This window comes from Leptinotarsa decemlineata, unplaced genomic scaffold (assembly GCF_025532065.1).
Source record: "Leptinotarsa decemlineata unplaced genomic scaffold, Ldec_3_MD MMD2_P_RNA_scaffold_6, whole genome shotgun sequence".
In the NCBI taxonomy this organism is placed as follows: Eukaryota; Metazoa; Arthropoda; class Insecta; order Coleoptera; family Chrysomelidae; genus Leptinotarsa; species Leptinotarsa decemlineata.
The window spans coordinates 10,169,459-10,190,970 of NW_027412533.1; the positions used below are offsets into that span (position 1 = coordinate 10,169,459).

Here is a 21,512-nt window from a genome sequence, read left to right on the forward strand (position 1 = left end):
ACGGTGTTCCCGGACCAGCCGTGATGTCACTATTGGGTTCGTTAGAGCCCCATGTCCAACCTGGCTGTGTGTGAAATTATTGATCTGCTCATTTCGTTGAGGCCTCAAATAATTGCATACACTTCTGTAACTGAAATGAATATTTCCCCCCGCATATTAAATTCCAGCTCTCGTTCCACTTCCGGTATTTGAATCGTCTGAATACTGGGTGTTTCTACAAAACATGTTCTCAGAATGATTTTTCGTATGTAGTTTAATATTTCATTGAATAATTTCGATAAGAAACGGTGGGTCGATATGGATAATAGTGGGTTTATGAGCTCACCATTTTTTTTCTTTTGAGAACAGCAAACTTCAAAAGTTGAAACTTGTGCTAGCTTAGATTCAATTAGATTTTTTTTTGAGGATATGAATAATAATCCATTCAAATATTAGTCACTCATCGAATTGATAGACACCTCTGGCATCTTTCCACAGTTAAATGATTTTTTGCCAACTCGATTCTCATTGATGAACCATCCCCAGGACTCACCTCTTTCTAACAATGAATTCATAGACTTCAATTTTCAAGAAGTGTGGAAGACGTCGACACTAAAATTGCCTACCTATGAAGGTGAAAGTGAATTTGTGTGAATTGTCAGCGGAATTTTTGTTGAAGAAAAACATGTTAATATCTATATTCAATTATGCTAATGTTTTGTATGGTCCATGTTTAACTAACCACCCTTCCGCATATACTTCTTCAGAAGGAGTTTCAGCTACCAGATCTGTGCAATTTATAATGGCAATCCCGAGCCCATGAAACGAAATGATTTCAACCGTTTCAATACCAATTTCATTCGATTCTTACTATCTTCAAACTATTGTCGACCTAATAGCTACCAACCTATTACAAATCTACAAATAGTCATAGTATTTTAAGATAATTTTCCTTTTGTTGTTCATTTCTTTGCGAACTAGGCGACATTTTTGAGGTTGAGTGGAAGAACAATTGAATGATGTCTTGTCATCATGCAAATTGAACCTCACCTTTCTTCTCCATATAACAATTAAATTATACCTGAATAATTTGCTTGAAATATATTCCAAGATGATAAAGATGATATTATTATTATCATTTTTTTTCCCGTAGTATGCGCTGGTCAGGCCCTATCCCCCGAAGCCCTTGTACATTTGGGAGGGCGCGCCAGCATTATCAATCAACGACCAATCATGTGCCCTGACCAAGTGCAGTGAGCCAAGAATTATTATTATTATTCACTTCTACCGGTTATTTCCTGACTTCTCGATAATATCACCTAAGAAAAGTATATTTCGTGAAACTAAAAATCACAGGTCATTCGTATTATATGTTACCTCTGAGGTTAGTGTAAGAAGTTCGTAATAGGGTTTGTATAATTTATTGAGTTGATGTTTCCAGCATAAACGATAGAATGGTACATGAAGAATAACACATTTCAGCAGAGTCCATTAACAATAATTCAAGACGGGTACTTGATAATATTAGAAAGTTTTTCACCAAACATTATACATGCAGCACTAGGGTGACCAGAAATTGTAGTAGGATATACACTTGAGTCTGCAACCCGCAATTTATCGATTCCAAATACTCTAAAGTTAGAATCTACGACTGCTCCTTCTTTTGGATGTTTTCCCATGGGACAACTACCTTTTGAATGATAAGATGGTATGCTTGTCTGTCTGATGAAACAGTACCAATATTCTTTAGATAAATATTCATATTTTTCGCATCCAGGCAAAGAAACACCTGCATATGTTGGATTCAATCTTTGGTATCCTGGCGTGCTCAATAACTTGAGAGCTAACTCCAACCCCTCATACATAACAGCAATATCCGTCGCTTCTGGATCAGACAGAAGATTGAAATCTATCAGAGGAAACTCGTAAGGATCAGAACTTGCAAGTCTAACACTACCCCTAGACAAAGGATTGACATTTAGTATTGTTATTTGTAATGCATTTGTGTTGTTACCCATGTTGCAGAATATGAATCATTTTTCCATCCAATAGATTTCATTCCAAGTCCTGATTTCGTGGTTTTCACACCAACCAGTTCAATGTCCATGAAAGTGGTGAGGTTATTTATATTTGATTTATAAAAGCCAACACCTTGGGAAGGAAATGTAATCGTTAGGGAACCAACTCCATGAAGATAGTCCTTCACTTGCTCTTCTTGACTTTGGCTAGGTGATTGAAGATTGGAGGTGAATAGAAGAGATTGAGTAGCCACGTCATCTATCAGAGCACTACCGACCTCTAAGTCTTCAATAACGTCAATGCCAACATCAACCAAATGTTCTCTGGGGCCAACACCAGATTGCATGAGAATTTTTGGACTCATGTAAACTCCAGCTGAAAGTATGACCTCTTTTTTGGCTGAAACTCTATACAGTTTACCACCTTCCGTAAAAATGACACCCTCAGCTACTTTTGTTACATTATCGATTACTATTTTAGTGACATAGCTTCCAGTGAGAATTTTCAGATTTTTTCGATGAAGAATAGGTTTCAAGAAGGCAGTAAAAGTATCCTGTCTTCGACCATTCTTTTTATACAGTTGGAACACGGAAGCACCATCTAGACGGGGTCCATTATAATCCAGAATATCATATCCTATTCTCTTATTTGCATCCAAGAAAATCCCTGTTAATTCATCTGGTGGTATCACGTGATCCACGTTGAGATATCCTCCAGTACGGTGGTAGCTTTCATTCACAGGAGCCCAACGATTTGAGTAATCGAAATTCTCGGATTTCTTGAACAATTCCAGTACATTTTCATAAGACCAACTTGAATCGTTTAGGATTTCAGCCCAGTTGTCAAATATCTGGGGATCTCCTCGTTGATAAATTACTCCGTTGATTAATGAGGAACCTCCCATACCTTTTCCTTGGGCAGCAGAACATCTCTGTTCAACCATACCTGAAAATAGTTTCTCACTGAAAAATGTTCATTCAGCCTCAAAAAATTGTATTGCCATTGTCAAATATGTTCAACAGCTTCAAAAATACGAATATCAGTTATGGTGATTTCAGTCAAAGCATAGTGTGGCTTAAATAAATCTCAATTTATAATTAATTTACTGTTGAACATACTTTTGATTCTTCTTGAAAGGTCATTAACGAAAATGTTCTTTCTGAACTTAGAAAGTGAACTGTTGAATTGAGTTTTGTATTAGATCAACACCTCTATTGTAGGGGCCGATTATTTTCATAATATTATGTTTTAAATGATGTAGAAATAAATATCGTGACTGACTCTTTCCTCACCATCGCTATCAATTGAAACAAGTTATTTTACTCTCGAAAAATATCGCAATTGTTTAACTGATCTATCAACTATTTCGAGTGATTATTGATGGAACAACGGATAATATATTGAAAATTCTGCAGTAAATATTACGACCAGAAATAGATTTAGCAAAGTGTTATTAATGTCATGTCATTTTAGACAGAAGATTTGCCAACAGAAAACTGTAGGGTTTAATTTCAATTGATTACTCACAGTGAAAAACCATTCATATTCAAAATAAGAGAAAGATCGAAATCATAATCGGATTCAAATGAAGTGTCATGAACTAATAAAAATTAAAATAGGATCAAAATAGATTTCTAACATTTCATCAGGCCATGTTCACGAAACATTAACAATTTTTTCAGAGCAATCTACTGTGACACTTTTGATTGCTGACTTTGCAGAAAAAGGAGAAGTTGAGAGAAGATGGAGAATATGAAGTCAAATCAAATCAAATTAAATCAAATCACTTTATTTCTTTAAGACAACATACAGTCGTATAAGAAAGAGTCATGGTTACAACTGCATGGTAGTACGGTCGGGATTTAAATGAAGAAATGCACAAAAGCAACATAACAGTACATTAAGGATTATATAAAACTACGAAGACATGTTCACATATACATATACATAATACACAGAATATTGACTCACAGATTCACATTAAATAAAAATTCAAGTCAAAATTATTCATTTAAAGAGTATAGACATTTCTCAACCAGGTATTCTTTGAGTTTTTTTTTAAAGTACGTTCATGTTTTAAGCTTTTAATGGAGGTAGGTAAGTTGTTGAAAATCTTTGCGCCGATTGGAGCTGGAGCTTTATAGGAAATTTTGCGTTTAGAGAGTTGTAATCATAAATCATCCTTACGACGTGTGTTGTATTCGTTGAAATCGTTATTTATGAGAAAAAAATCTTCATTTTTGAACACAAAAATACAGACTTCAAACACGTAGAGGCCTGTACAGGTCAGAATTTCAAATCTTCTGAAGATGTCTCGACAAGAATAGTCTTTTTTCACTCCAGCAATACACCTAATGATTTTTTTCTGTGATACGAGGACATTATCCGACAGTGTAGAGTCTCCCCATAGGCAAATACCATACCTCAGTCGACTTTCCACTTGTGCATAGTATAAGTTTATTAATTGTTGCTGTGTCAAAACAACTTTGAGATTTCTGAACATATAGTGGAGAGATGAAAGTTTGGAAATCAGGACCTTGCAATGTTTTTTCCAATCTGAATGTCAGTCAACGAATAGTCCTGAGAATTTATAGCTGTTATTTATAGGCAGAGGTGTGTTATTCAAAATTATATCTATATCTACCAATTCCCTCTGATGACTATGGAATTTCACAAGGTTAGTTTTGTCTGCATTAAAATAAAGAGTGTTTTGATTGAACCAAGAAGTTAGTTGGCATAGAGCAGTTTCACAGATTTCTTTTAGTTCTATTTGATTTTTGATCAGTAGAGAAGTATCGTCTGCACAAATAGTCATCTCAATATCCGGAAAGGAATTTGAGATTTCATTTATGTACAAAATAAAAAGAACTGGGCCCAAAATAGATCCATGTGGAACACCTATATTAATATCGATATTGGCAGATGTAACATTACGAATTATAATATTTTGATGATGTTTCAGACTCACATACTGAGAACGACATCTAATAAATGATTCTAACCATTCCAGACAAACACCTCTAATACCATAGTTATACAACTTTGATAACAGAATATCGTGGTCCATACAGTCGAAAGCTCGACTCAGGTCACAGAAAATGCCCATTGGGACCTCTCCTTGTTCTATATGGTTTATGAGATTGTCATAGAAATCATAGATTGCGCTAGTTGTTGATTTACCAGGTCGAAAACCGTGCTGGCTATTTGTCAAAATATTATGCTCATTGATATAAAATTCATCAGCCTGTCCAAAAATCCATATTCGAAAACTTTCGAGAAACTACTGCAAATCGTTATTGGTCTATAATTTTCCATGTAATCGGGACAGTGTTTTTTATAAATAGGAATAACTTTCCCTTTCTTGAGGGTTGTGGGGAATTTTCCTGTTTCGAATGAAAGATTTAATAAAAAGGTCAAAGGTTCTATTATAACATTCATAACTTTTTTTTAAACGAATGTGGGTATTTCATCTGGACCTGCGGATGTTTTATTTTTCAGCCTATCACTGAGCAGATTAAATAATTCCTTGGGTGGAAACAGTCTGAGCAATAGAGAAGGTATAAGAATTTCTTGGGTATTGTTTTCTGCAGTATTTGACTGGGTGATCTTTTCTTTAAGTTCTAGCGGGACATTTTTAAAAAAGTTATTGAACAGATCTGATACAATAATTGGGTTTTCCACTTTTATATCATTGAAGAACACATTAATTTTTTTGTGTCCTATTTTTTTTTATTGTTCATTTCGGATATTACTTTTCAGGCAGTTTTACTCGGATCATCAGAGTTGAGAATATTATTTTGATAGTATTGTTTCTTTTTAGATTCTAAAAGCCGAGAGTGTCGTTTTCGTGCTTCTCTGTAAAAATCAGCCAGCACCCGGGTATTTTTTTTCGATAAATATAGATCCTTCAACTTATAACTAGATATTTTGACATCAATGTCCACCCATTTTTTAACGTTAGGTCTACTACACACCGTCGTAATGGATAACTAATGTCAAAATAATAGAAGAACATCCCTATGAAAATATCGTATGCATGGTCAATATTATTAATTTGATAAAGTTCACTCCAGTTTTCATTACGGAGTGCAGTTTCGAAATTCTTGTGAGATTCATCATTATATATTCTTGTATGAAACGTAAAGGAAGTGTCTCGCGTGTTTTGGGTGGTTTCCGAAATTTCATAGAAAATAAATTTGTGGTCAGATATATTATTATCTAAAACAGCAGTGACTCCATTGCTTTGGAAATTAATGAAAATATTATCTATCTAAAGCAACTGAACTTCAAACGTTCAAGCCAGTCTCTATATACCTACACAGTAGGTTTAATGGACTGACGCCTATCAGAAAACAACTACTTCCCTGGCTTGTACCACGAAGGGCGTTGGATTATATCCGACAGGCGTCAGTGCAGGAATCTTCACAGAAAATTTCCTGCATATGCAATTGGCAATACAACTGAGAGAGTCGACCTTCAATTATGGAACGGGCACACTTGCAGACCGGTTTCGGGCTTATTAGCCACTCATCAGTGCAAGATAGTGACCATCATCGACCTAAAGTCAATGATATTACACAATTGAAAATCGGAATTCTTTCAGAGTATTTCATTCCTCTTCCGAAGTTGGAGCGAACATCACAAAATGTCAATCGATCTAGTGGACGAGGTACTAATCAACTGCATATCCGTAATTTGCCCGATTCCTCTGAATAAGGAAGGAAAACTTAACATCAAACCCACTGTGTAGGTATATAGAGACTGGCTTGAACGTTTGAAGTTCAGATGCTTTATATTGTTTACTGCCAGTCTTCAAGCATAGCCCACTGACTAATAAGTGTCATTATATAGACCAAGTGGAACTTCTATGAATATTTTCTGGGATCGATTTGAACGATTGTTGATTTTTTTACATAGTCAAAATGAAATTGCATTCATAGCAGGAGATTTCAACTTAAATGAAATGAATAAAAACACTTTCGTCTGAATACCACTGGTAGATTTTATTTATACGACCGGCTTCAGGTTTGATCCCATTATCAAGTATGAAACTAGTTTTATACTTCTAGTTTTATACTTGATAATGGGTTCAAACCCGAAACCGATCATATGAATGAAGTCTACCAGTCGTATTTAGACAAAAGTGTGTTTATTAAATGTTCATTGAATATACCAGAATCACAACCAAAACAAAGAGCTGTGGCGATAATATTTCCACTAACTACCACGGAAAATATGAAACTAATGTAGTCGAAAACCATGTATCGGACCATACTGCCCAAATAATCAGTTTCTATATAGACCATCAGAATAAAAGCCAATATCAATCACGCAGATTCTTTAACGAAACTAATACGAAGAAATACATCTAACGAAAAGGAGAGGGGAGTCCAATATAGTACCTTCTACTCATGATAAATGAACTTTACTTTGAAAGAGCAGTGTTCAGTTTGTGAAAAAACACGGGAACGTGTTTTTTCATCATAAAGATGAAGAAGTAGAAAGCTAAAACATTTCTTTTACAAAAACTGATCTCTCCTGAAAATACACCCCTTTCAATTCAAACAATATTCCTGTGGCTGGTATTTAATCAAATAAGCGAAAAAATATCATTAGGATGTCATTGATGACATGAGTAGATCAAACTCATTCCGTGACATACAGTCGTAATGTTATGAATGAATTGGGTGTTCTTTCGTATGTTTTCCAGATTTAGCACTGAATAGCCGATAAGGCAAGTGTCTTACTGCGAAACATCGATTGCCTACTAGTCAGGATGTCAGTGTTCCATGTGCGTGGAATTTTACCTCTTCCATTTACTATACTGTGTAGCAATCCTGTGAATGATATCTGTATCAATTCCATAACAAATATTCAGAATACAAACTGAATAGAGAAAAGTGTTCATATGAAAGTAGCTATTTCTAGAGGGCTTTATCTTCCAGTTTATGTCTGAAAGTTACTTCTTTGGATGCTTTACACAACTTTGTATACAGATACCTTTTTGAAATTGATTGCTTCCTTTCTTCCTTTGGAAGATACTCATATTTATTTGTATGAAAATGGAAAAGTAAAAAGCCAAAACAATGAATATTTTTTGCAAATTAAGAGGAATATTCTCAGAAGAGATTATTATTTTTGGAAAGGAAGGTTTTGGCTTACTTATTCCCCATCTTCCAAAGAAATGAAGAAAGTGAACAATTTTAGAAAACTCAACTCTATACGAAGATGTGTAGATCATGGAAAGAAGTAACTTTCAGACACAAACTGGAAGACCTCTCGAAACAGGTACTTACATATAAACACTTAATTATGAGAAAGAGAAATACTTTCGAAACAAATACTGATTCTGATATGAACAGAAAGCTTGGATGTTCACAAATAAAAAAAGTTTGTATTTTTTCAGAAAATTCATTAGAGTAAAGCCTTTTTCAACTTTATTCAAAGAATTGGAAAACATTCTACGGAAAAAAGATATATCAGATATAACAGTTAACATAATGCATCTAAATGAAAAACAACTACAATTGAAGAAAAATAAACTCACATACTTCTTCTCAAATCCAAACTCTTGCCGTCATATGTAAGTATAGGAAATGACTTATTTGTTTTTTTTTGGTTACTTAGAAATATTTCTTACCAAGGCATGCTGTTGTTTGTGGAATACTTTTGAAACCCCAGTTGTATTCAGATAAAATGGTTTTGAAAACACTGCTTGGCATTTCAGTGAAGTCATTTCCAAATTTTCCAGCTTCCAGTAGAAGAATATTCCACTCTGCAACTTCTGATAATCTACTTGCGATAACACATCCAGTTGTTCCTCCCCCTATTATGACAAAGTCATATTTTCCAATATCTAAAATAAACATTCAACAATGAATATCAATAATGAAAGTAGGGTCTGCTTTACCGACTGATGGAATTTTGCACAATATTACAGTATTTATTGCAATATATTCCTAAACAGTTTGATTTCGTACAATATATAGCACAATCTTTCAATCTGTTTTTCTCGCCATCACTGTGTTGCACAAACTTAAATTCAGATAGATAGATAGACATATACTTTATTGTCCAAGAAAATACATTATTATTAGAAATCAAACGTTGAAAGGTAAGACCTCGTTAGTCCTTAGCTCAACAAGTTTCTCAACTTCTGAGAGTCGTCGTTCGTATGGGGGCGACAGCTGATTAACGGAAAAACAGATTTCAAACAGAACAGATTCCAAACTGATTTTATTAACAAAGTTCGTTTAAAAATCTGGTATGTATAGCACTTCAAATAATAAAAGAAAAGAAACAATTCAAAAACAGAAATACCCAGGAACACAATCTGAGCAAAACTAAGTTCACATATCTAATAGATAAAATATAACAATGAAAAATCAACTTTAACAAAGTTTGTAGACAAAATAGTATGTATAGTCCCTTTCAAAAAATGTAAAAAACCAATATACACAATTTGAACATAAGTTCACATGTCATTGCAATAAAATAAAAAATATTCCAATATGAAATATAATTCAAAGTATAGGTGTTCCATTATAATATTCATCAAGATTGTAGTACGCTTTTGTTACAAGGGCATCTATAACAAGATTACTGAACTTTTTATAGCTTTTTTCCTTCCTAATTTTGTGACGTATGTGGTTATACAGTTTTTACTTTCATAAATTAAAGAATACTTTGTCTGACTTGTTTTTGGAACAGGAAGATGTATTTTATTTTCTGTTACCTGCGGGTAATGTAATTAATATGTTCCAGAATTCCAACCATATTATGTTTTTTGTAAACCAAGCAAACAGTTTCCAGTATGAAAATTCAAGTTACTGTGGAAATTTTTTCTCACAAAAATAATGGACTGCATGACATACGCACTCCCACCTTGCATAAGTATCTAACCGCTCGCTTTTGCAAAACAAACACTGAATGAAAAAGTTGTTGACTGCAAAATCCCTAGAAAGCAACACCATATCTCAGGTGGGACTTAATCTGGGACTTATAATATATAATTTTTGTTGTGGATGAACTCAGTTCATTTGAAACTATTCAAAGTGCGTAACATCCGGATGTCAATTTTTTATCCAAAGCTGAACTATGTTGATAAGATTTTAATTCGTTAGCCATGAAGCTTCCCAGGAATTTGTCCATTCAAGTATGAATTGTTAATATTACAGCTGAAGGTGAGTAGCTTAGTTTTTTAATATTAAAGCACAAGCAGTTTACGTCACACTATTTTTTCACAACTTTTTGATCAATAATGAAAATAATGATATCGTCTTCATTATCTTCTGATACATTTAAAGTAAATTAATCAGGAACATATTATGGAGATAAAAGGTGAAGTTCAATTTACATGATGACAAGTCATCATTCAATTGCAATAGAAATAGTTTGTTTCCATGTCAAAGGAGCATTGTGTCATCCGCAAATATCGTAAAAATCCCTTGAATTGAGAGAGTAAAAAGGTCATTTACATATATAAAGGAAAGAATCGGACCCAGTACTGATCCTTGTGGAACGCCTTATAAGATATCCTCAGTGTGTGATAGTTTTTCGTTTTATCTTACGAACTGTTTTTCATCACTCAAATAAGACCAGTCATTACACACTCCTCTAAAGCCATAGTAGGTAAACTTCTGCAAAAGAAGTTTATGATTTACACAATCAAAAGCTTTGATTGTGTACATCACCATTGTTGAGATGTGTATAGACATGTTCAAGAAAGAAAACGATTGCATTATTTATACCTTTTTGCCTTCTGAAAGACTAATTGACAGTTGGTTATTATATTGTATTTATAAAGAAAAGGTAATACCCTTTTTTCACCATTTTTTCTATGATTTTTGAGAGTGTTGAGAGCATGGAGATAGGTCTGAAGTTGGATCTTCCTCAATAGGTTACTATTGACCGTATATCATAATCTCAAAAATATTCAGAAATGGATCTGTGGAAAATATCATCAAACTGGTAATGGTTGACAGTTTCAGAACCCAACTGAATGAGACAACCTCCCGATTTTTATAAATATTAAAATAATTTGTGCATTATAAGATAATGTACAATCATGAAGGGTACTTAAAGTACTCGAATGGTTCGAAGAATATTTTCAATGTATAGTCGAAGAGTGTATTAAAAAGAATAGCACACTCATTAGTGGATATTAAAGTAAACAACGATGGAAAGCATGACTCAATACTTTTTCTTCAATAACTTAAATGAGAATACTAAGTCGTCCAAACAAATAATTCGCTGTTAACAAATGCTTTCACCCCTGAGTAAAAATATAACAAAGTTGAAGATATACCCACAGAAGATCTGACGTTGAAAAACTGTTTCAGAATAATTTTCAACTTTATATTATCTCTGAATTATTCAGAACGAATCGTTTCAGAGTCAACATTGAATATAATAAACACGAATATCTACAAGAAACTTCCAATGTTACCTGTTATTCCATCATCCAATGGCCTATGAGCATTCGCACTGGTCGGCAGTTCATATGTAGAAGCATTTTGCAGGGACTGTGTTATGATGTTGGATAAGTTTTGGATCGTTTCTGTGAAAAAAATATTAAATCTGAATTAGATTGAAAATTTTAATACAAAATAGAAATTGTCACTCATCACGAAATACGTTGAAATTTTTTCACCCAACAAGTTCAGTATTTTTAAAAAAAAAAACATAGACACGTGTTTCGGGCTTTTGGCCCGAAGGATGGGCAACAAGAAGCCAGCCGCACATTTGTGGTATGGTTGATAGATCTTGTGTTTACAAGAAAATATTAAAATCACCATGTAAGCAGCTATGGCTGCTACCTGCGTGACATCCGGTCCAAGAAATTATACAAATATGAAGTTTATTGAGTGTCTTGATCCATTCTTACACTTGACTTCACCATACCATACACGAAACAGGTGTCTATGGTATTCGTCCCAATTTCTTGATTGGTATGTCCGATTCTATACAGCGTGACTCACGGTCGATGGTAGGTTAGACGTTTCTGGAAAACGCAAAGCATAATTTTTCTGAAAATTCCACCTCTCACATTTCCTTACCTGTTCTATCGATCTAAAATATATAGATTGTGCTAAATATGGTCCAAAACATAGCCTTGATTGAAATTAAAACAAACTCGAAATATTCAAATAACACCAAGAAATCGACTCCATATCATACAGGGCGTGCTAAAATTACTGTTATTTCCATTGTGCATAAAAGTAGTCGAAAGTTCATTTTTTCAAATGAAACCCCCTGTATATTACTCGGTAAATTGAAAGATGGTGAAAAATGCTTCAAGATGATATACATGTCCCTATACCTGAATCGTCAAGTTTTCTTAATTAATACGTTTTTGTGGAAAAATAGTTATTCACGTTTTACCTACAAGTGTTGAAAGTGGCATTTTATTTTGTGAGTGGGGATTATCGCAAAACGAGCGTCAGCAAGTGGAGCAAAATCACGAGCAAAATTAAATCACTTTTAACAAATGTGTCAAACAAATTTTTTTGTATAACGTATTCAAACGAAGTTCTTATGAAGTTATTTATTATACACATGAACAAAGTGATCAAATCATTGTCAGAATTCAACCAAATGTATCCTGAATTAACACCAATGAACGATAGGAAGTTTGTAAGGTTACAAAATAATTTCCTTAACTATGGCTCAAAGTTTCCAGGGAAGAACTGTACCAAAAATCAGTCATTTCTAGGTAAAAAATTAAGATTTTGTGGCCTAAAACGTGTGAAAGTACAGACAATACCAGAATAGGATGATTCAAAATAACAAAATTGTAAACTGAATACCTTATTTTCACAATAAATGCTGAAAATTTTGTCCATCAAATTCAGAAACACTTTAAAATGTTTTTTTGTACGCGACTTGTGGTTGCTTTTTCAATTTCCTGGGGATCCAGATCTTCAATACTCCGCACTATTCGCCGTCGCAATTCTTCTCTGGTAGGCACTGCACTACAGTATACCCTGTCTTTTGAAACACCACATAAAAAAAGTCAAGTGGCGTGAGATCGGGTGATCTCGGTGGCCAATCCCACGGCCCTAAACGCCTTAACCAACGATCGTCGAAGAGTTCGTCAAGTTTCCTGGAAACTTCCTGGGTGGAATGAGCTGGCGCTCTGTCCAGTTGAAACCACGAATTCCTATATTCCTCTACAGGCAAATTTTCAAGAAAATCAGTTACAGTCGTTCTTAATATTTGGTGATATCTCTCTGCATTCAGTGTGTCTTCATAAATAAAAAAGGTAATTTTATTGTTCTTCAGAATACAGAAAACTTTCAGGTCAATTTTCTCTTGAAAACCCATTTCTTCTGTAACATGAGGATTATGATCAGCCCAAAAATATTTATTCCTTCTATTGAAAATACTATCCCTCATAAATTTTGATTCGTCGCTCCAAATTATTTTTGACAAAAATTCCCGATCTTCCTATGTATGAATCAAAAGGGATTCACAAAAATGCATTCTACGTTCGAAGTCTTCTGCTTTTAGAGCTTGAACTTTGGTAAATTTATACTGATGCATTCCGTGATTTTTCAAAATTTGTTGTACTGAAGCATGTGATACACCTAAATCTTTTTCTGCACTGCGAATGGAAGCTTCTGGATATGCATAAAAATATGCCAAAACGTTAACAGTATTGGCCTCATTTGAAGTAACAGGTTTTGGTAATGTTGAAGACGCTTTTAACATGGAGCCATAGTTAAGGAAATTATTTTTTAATCTTACAAACTTCCTCTCGTTCATAGGTGTTGATTCAGGATACATTTGGTTGAATTCTCTACAAGTTCTGGCAATGATTTGATCACACTGCCCGTGTATAATAAATAATTTCATAAGAATTTCGTTTGAATAATCAATATTTGCATTCATTTTTGGCGATTTTTTGAAACACCGTCAATAACATTTTATCAATTACTTATAAAAGTCACCACACTGTCATAAGCTTGATATTTCCACGGCTACCTAGAAATCAAATTCTTCAAAAATTATTTTTTGTACAACTGTTATTGAAAATCTCTTCAATCAGAACACCTACCAAAAATCATCCAGAAAAGTTCACACATGCAGTTCGTGCTATTGGTAATATTAAATCCCTGTGAAGTTACTGACGATGACGAAGTAGTATTCAGTCCAACTGTAGAAAGTCCTCCATGACTAACCAATAATCCTCCTTAAAATAACGTGAGTTGGCGTATGTAGTTGTAACATACGCCTTGTAATCCAAAGATAGTGTGTTCAAATCCCATGAACCCTATAATTTTTTTTATTATCAGCAGTAACGTTATACAAAAAAATTTGTATGACACATTTGTTAGAAGTGATTTAATTTTGCTCGTGAGTTTGTTCCACTTGCTGATGCTCGTTTTGCGATAATCCCCACTCACAAAATAAAATGCCACTTTCAACACTTGTAGGTAAAACGTGAATAACTATTTTTCCACAAAAACGGCTTTATTAAGAAAACTCGACGATTTAGGTATAGGGACATGTATATCATCTTGAAGCATTTTTCACCATCTTTCAATTTATCGAGTAATATACAGGGGGTTTCATTTGAAAAAATAAACTTTCGATCACTTTTATGCACAATGGAAATAATAGTAATTTCAGCACGCCCTGTATGATATTTAGTCGAGTTCTTGGTGTTATTTGAAAATTTTGAGTTTGTTCAAAGTATCATCAAAATATCAACTTTTCATGAATTGAGAGTAGGTAATGATGTACTTGATTCCAATTAAGGCTATGTTTTGGACCATATTCAGCACAATTTATTTTTTATCTCGAAAACAGATAGAGATAGGTATAGGACATTATTAACAAAAAAGTTTTGAAATACCAGAGCGATTCCAAAAATGTATTAATATACATTTAAAAAAATGAAGTTGCTAAGACTTTTTAATAGAAGTGGCAACGCCGTAATGCTGAAAATATTTTATATCGATAGAACAGGTAAGGAAATATGAGAGATGAAATTTTCAGAAAAATCATATTTTGCGTTCTCCAGAAAAGTCTAACCTACCATCGACCGTGAGTCACGCTGTATTTATTTATATATATATATATATATATATATATATATATATATATATATATATTATATATATATATATATATATATAAATAAATACATATATATATATATATATATATAAATAAATATATATATATATATATATAATATATATATATATATATTATATATATATATATATATATATATATATATATATATTTATATGAAATAATCAAATAGGAGTTATAAAACTTCAAATCCTTTTTGTAACTTATATTGTTTTCAAAATACTGAAAATAAAGGAAAATTTGTTGCATCATTCAAAAATATATATACAGAGACAAAGATGTAATTTGGTGTGCATATATATATATATATATATATATATATATATATATATATATATATATATATATATATTACTGTATAACCTTAGGTTTAATGAAGCGAAAATCAGATAAGCCCCATTTTTAAAGTGTTTTCTTTCACAGCTTGATTTATAAGTGACTTACGAACTTTATCAAGTAGGTACTCGTATATCTCCTAATCTTAATCGTAATCTTATGTACACTGAATCTTCAACAGAACAAATCACAAGGACAAATATCCTCGTGTGAGTAACCTGTTCCAAAAAAAATGTTTCAACTTTTCCCTAAATTCAGTTTCAACTAGATAACTTTTTTTTTTCATTCATTCCATATTCATCGTCAATTATGCCACTAAAATTGAGGTCGTAAGTCACTACTACATCAATTAATTGAATTACATGAACTCGATATACAAATATATTGAGAAGGAAATTTTCAACAACTTCAGGTACATAATGACAATAATAGTGACATTATTTCCATCCAATCCACATCCAATATCAGAAAATACAGAATTAAAGAAAGTAAACAAATTGATCCTAAAATCAATAAACATGTAATAAAACCTGGGAAAATCTCAAAAAAATGTTGTCTTTACAATCCATTTCATTGTGCAAAACTTTATAAAGGAATGTTATAGCCCACAGTTTTCGACGCAATTCTAAAGAGTCGTATGAATCCATTTCAAGTAGTATATTGTACTCAAATCGTCGGGATATTGAAACAAATATTTCAAAAATCTCCGTTGAACATATTCTATCCTCTTTTGTGTACTGGTGAAAAGGCGATCAAATCAAGCTACTATACTCTAGTATGAACGGTTTTCGTACACCATTCGGTTGCCAAATCAAGCACATTATGTTCTCTGAACAAATGTGGGAATCTTTCACAGAGTTTATTTTGAAATCAATTGCTTTCTTTCTTTCTATGGAATATTCCCATAATTTTTTTATAGAGATGAAAAAGTAGAAAACCAAAACCTTTCTTTCCCAAAACTTCGTCTCCCCTAATATATACCTATCAATTTGAACAAAATTCCTATATCTGAGATTGATTCAAAATGCGAATGAATGCCATTACGTACTGTCATCGATGATATGCGAATATTTAACTTATTTGTGGCATAACTCCGGGATTTTATGAATGGATGGAGTGCTTTTTCTTTAATGTTATCTAGATTGGTGCTAAAGAGGCAGTAAAACAAGTGTCTCATCGTGAAATATAGATGTTCGCCATTGAGGAGGACATCTATTGGAATTTTATTAAATATATCATACTATGAAATAGTTGAGGAATTATCATTGAAGTGACAATATGATAATGAAAACAAAATCGTGTTTGAAAGCATTTCAATGTAATAATTTTATTAAAGCTACAGGGAACAGTTATGAAATAATCTTGAAATAGTTTTATAAAAAGCATACAAACCTCACAGAAAAGTGCTGTAAAACTTCTACAAAGAAAATATGTTTTATAAGTTAGTTGTGAAAACGTTTCTGTGATAATTTCGTCACTATTTTATAACATATTTATAATTTTATTTTATAAACGTTTCTATGCCAAATGTATAAAACACTTTTATTGCCTACAACTGTATTATATCCACGGCTAATCTGATATAAACAATTAGCATTTTGGAAGTAATTATAAAATACCAACAAAATAAAACTGTTGCAGCACCATGAAGGTATAAAACAATTTTGCTGGTTGGGTGTTCCATGTAAGTTCAGTGAAATATTACGATATTGTGTAGCAATCCCGTAAATGATATCCGAATGAATTCCATAACGAATATTTGGATCACAAACCAAATAGAAGAAAGTGTTTTTTGTATTATTCAATATATTTGCTTCGAAAGTTTTTTTTTGTGCAATTTTATGTCTGAAAGTAACTGATTCGGATGATCTACACATCTACAAAGAGTTTATTTTGAAAGTAATTGCTTTTTTCCTTTCTTTGAAAGATTTCCACATTTTTTGTATAGAGATGGAGAAGTGTAAAGCAAAAACCTTTCTTCCTCAAAAATCAATATCTCCTAATAAATACCCCTTTGAATATACATATACAATCATAATGTAGTATAGTTCGGATTAGGAACCCTTGCATACAATAATTCATAATGATGTCAACGTAATTAGAAAATGCTGTAATTCAAATAATCTTTCAATGTTTCGATGACCAATGTTGCCGCTTTCAAAAAGCAGATTGAAAATATTTCACTAGAAGAGTCAATTGAGAACAAACGTCATACAAAATGCATGGAGTTACACACTGATGGCAGACTGAATTTCGATAATCATATTGAGGCTCTCAAAAACAAATTAGCATCTGGATATTCTGCCGTTCGTGTGATATACATTGAAATCGGACTGTCCAACACAAATATGGTTTATCATTCATTAATCAAATCTCACCTGCGTTATGACATTGCCTTCTGGAGAGTTAGTAATATATATGAAGTATGCCAATTATTTGGATGAACAAAGTATACTGTGGTGGATGGCGACTAAGTTTGGCTGCGCCTCGTGAATCGTGATATGCCGCGTCAAAACGGTCGACCAGAGAGATATTTTGAATTTGATATAATTTCTTGCAGAATCCCTACAGGGGTATCGCGAAACCTTAAGGTTCCGCGGAACACACTTGCAGTATGGCTGCTTTAACATATGTTACTTTTACAAAAACAAAGTTTTCATCTAATATTTGTAACAAACACAAATTTATTCAGTTTTAAAGTGAATACCCAAAATCATCTGGAATAAAAGTGAATTAGGGTAATGAAGACGCAGATTTACTTATTGTCAATACCGCATAGACTTGAAGAATACAGTGAAAATTATGTTGCAGTTGATGGCAACGACATTGATCAACTGGTTTTGTTGATTGGTCTGACATTAACAGATGACAACATTTCATTTTATAGACTAGCCAGTTCGAAATAATCTAATAATAAATTATACTCCGGTTTTCAAAATGTTAGAAAAAAAGGAACAAGCACGAGCATTATTAGAAGATTTTATTAATCCTAGTACCAGTGAAGAATATTTATGAAATGTTACAACTTAATTTATATTTTATTCATATCGATATCATACATATTCAAAAAACACTATTGTGAAATTTTGAGTAAACGATTTTACAAAAACGCAACACGTGTTTCGCCATGCAATGGCTTCTTCGGGCGATTGTTATCAAGTATATTATAAATATATTATAAACTTTTTGTTACTTCAATTAAGCAAGTTACCACCAACATCTTTAGCATTGTTCAATATGCTAAACAAATTTTCTATTAAATTGAAAACTGGAGTGAATTTAACTTTCAGCTCGAGCAATTGGGTTGGAAACGCCTAAATATGTTAATGATTCCAATCATCACAACCGGTAAACCTACGCCTGGAGAATTTTTAAAACTGGTAATTTGCGAAATATTATCATTTCATTATTCAAATCTGGATTTTTCATTATCAGTTTTTGGTTGAAAGCTTGTTTGTGTTGTCAACAAGTCTGCCATACTTGCAGTGAAATTACGATCTATTAGCCGATACTTCGGCAAATGATAATTGTATGGCATAAGTTCAAAGTTCTATCGATCATTGTAGATGTGAAGAAAATCTAAACGACCAAGATACGTCAGACCTTGAACATGACGATACAATATGTAACAAATCAACAGAATCAGAAGTCGCTGATTATTCATGATATTCCGCACAACGCTGAACCTCATGAGGATTCCGAAGACGAAAGAGTTCTTAATCATAATGATGTTTCATATTGAAGATTATTTTTCACCTAAATAATATCAGGAAACAAAATGAAGGCATTTAATTAACTATATGGACCATTAATGAAAGTTTTGCTATTTTCAAGCTAAAAGTATTCGAAAATATACTTACAACAGCATGTCTTATGTAAAAATGGTAAAAAATGGCATATAAATTAATTTCGGTGAAAAAAATGTAAACATAAATGTTTATAATTTTCGAATGAATCAATGAAATACATCCCTGAGATTATTCGTTACACTTTGTAGATATGATTCATAAAAAAAGTTGAAAAATTCACATTTTTCGATTTTTGGTATTTTTTTCATGCCGAAGTGCTGAGCTATAAATTTCAATCGTTTATTGCAAATATCTTGGTTTCTATTGCAAATACGTCAAAAGTGGTTCAGGATGATGTTATAAAAAGTTTCAATTCCTACATTTTCTGCATATTTCAAGTTATTTTTCAAATTATCGCGTGATTTTTGGGGCAGTTTTCGATTGTTTGCCACCCCTCAAATGAAATTCACCATTTTATTGGACTATAAAAACAATGTAACATAACATTCTTACCGGTTTCATTATCACTTACAACTGCCCGGCAAATTATTGGAAGAGAAAATATAAAAATGAGTAATGGCCACTGCATTGCATTGAAGTTGCCAATTTTGCTCATAACAACTGAATAAATGTTTGACTTCAAAACTGTGTATTTAAGGAAGGTGTCTTGAGCACGTCGATAAGATAGGATAATTATTATATGTTACATTATATTGTCACTTGGTATGATAAAACCTTTTTCAAATGGAATTTAAAGCCTTCATTAAACTTACATAAATAATTCATGAGCTATTTTTCGACATAATTCGGCATACAGAGGCGATAAAAAATTCTCGTATAATGATTATGGTATTAATTTTCAAATACGAAGGAAAAGTGCAAAATACAAGTACAAATAAATATCTAGAAAATATTATGAATCCCTATCGAATGTCAAAACTTTTCATCGATTCTGAATAATTTTAAAACAATTCCTATTTATGCTAATGATGATACAAAAAATATCGAAAATTACACGGGAATTTCCATCTTGGATCATATATCGAAAATATTGGAAAAGGGCATGTGTATCCGACTTAATAACTTCATGAATAAATTATAACTATATACTCAATGTCAATATTATACTTTCGTTGAAAACTTCAGTATGAAAACTACTACATCTGATCTTGTACAGTACATCTTTGACCAACTTGATGCTTACAGTAGTATAGTAGAATATTTTCCAACTTGTCCCGAGGTTTTCAAACCATCAATTTCGAAATACTCAGAACTAGGTTATATTCGTTTGGTATAAGGGGCCAGGCCAAAGACTGCTGGATATCATTCACGAAAGAATGAAACATGATAGTGAACTTGATGGGTACTGGTCTGAAGGGAATGAAATAGAGCTTGGAACTCCTTAGCGGAGCATTCTACGACCACATTTGTTTCTGTTGTATGTGAATAGTTTTGCCAACTACAATAAGGGGAAAGTGTTATAAACAATGATCGCGATCGAAGGATACACAGCTAAGGAAATTATATCGAGAGCTAAAAATGTTATCGTGGTGCTCATCCAATCATTTCTTGATAAATATTACTGAAGCAAAAATAATTGAGGATATACTGAAACAATAGAAGAGATAAATGATAATGACCACGTTCGAATGCAGCAACTTTGTTTTTAGGAAATGGTTTTGTTTCAAAAGTTTAGTAGACCGAGCAAATCGACGCAGTAGGCTTAGAAAGCACACTATGCTATCAATGCCCTAAAATACACCCTATACTAGTCAGACGTTCACTCATTGGTGTTCACTAAGCAATAGTATATTTAATATTGAGTTATGGTATTATTCCTTGGCCAACGAAGAGGAAACTTTCAGACAACAAAAAAAATGTTTAGAGTAATTGTTAATCCCGAGTATGAATCCTTTAAAATACACGACTTATCAAACTGGTGACATGACTGAAACTTCAGTAGTTTTGGTCATCTCCTATTGTGTAAATAACTATGTGTAAAAAAATTGTGGTCGCCGGCTTTCTCGAAGTATTTTGAATTCCATAAATATGATAATAAACCAATGAAAATATGCTATTCCTCAAAAATGACATAATGAACATGTGAGTTTTGTTTTGCTGTAAAAGTGGGCATGAACTCACCCAGCCTCCTATCAAATAGCTGAATACGAAACCAATATGGATATTCTCCAGAATTCACTTGATGAACTGTGAGGGATAAGATCAACGTTAATGCAGTCTACATTTCAAGTAAAGAGAGGCCGATTCTTTGTTGCCGTATATAGG

At 32.8% G+C, this 21,512-nt stretch overlaps 1 protein-coding gene across 1 annotated transcript; it reads right to left on the reverse strand.

Moving 5' to 3' along the window:
- Positions 1–1,815: 1,815 nt before the first annotated feature.
- LOC111510504 (glucose dehydrogenase [FAD, quinone]) lies at positions 1,816–19,893 on the reverse strand. Its single transcript, XM_023166431.2, has 4 exons — positions 19,740–19,893; positions 11,447–11,557; positions 8,639–8,854; positions 1,816–2,943 (listed from the first exon to the last, which is right to left on the reverse strand). The coding sequence occupies exons 1-4, from the start codon at positions 19,840–19,842 to the stop codon at positions 1,967–1,969; spliced, it is 1,407 nt and encodes a 468-aa protein (XP_023022199.2). The 5' UTR covers positions 19,843–19,893; the 3' UTR covers positions 1,816–1,966.
- Positions 19,894–21,512: the final 1,619 nt, after the last annotated feature.

Bases quoted from the DNA above. Each gene is read 5' to 3' on its own strand.
- LOC111510504 (XM_023166431.2), bottom strand. From the start codon at position 19,842: ATGAGCAAAATTGGCAACTTCAATGCAATGCAGTGGCCATTACTCATT. The intron at 11,558-19,739 runs GTAAGAATGTTA...TTTTTTTCACAG, and splicing joins TGTAAGTGATAATGAAACCG to AAACGATCCAAAACTTATCC. The intron at 8,855-11,446 runs GTAACATTGGAA...TGTTTATTTTAG, and splicing joins ATTGGATGATGGAATAACAG to ATATTGGAAAATATGACTTT.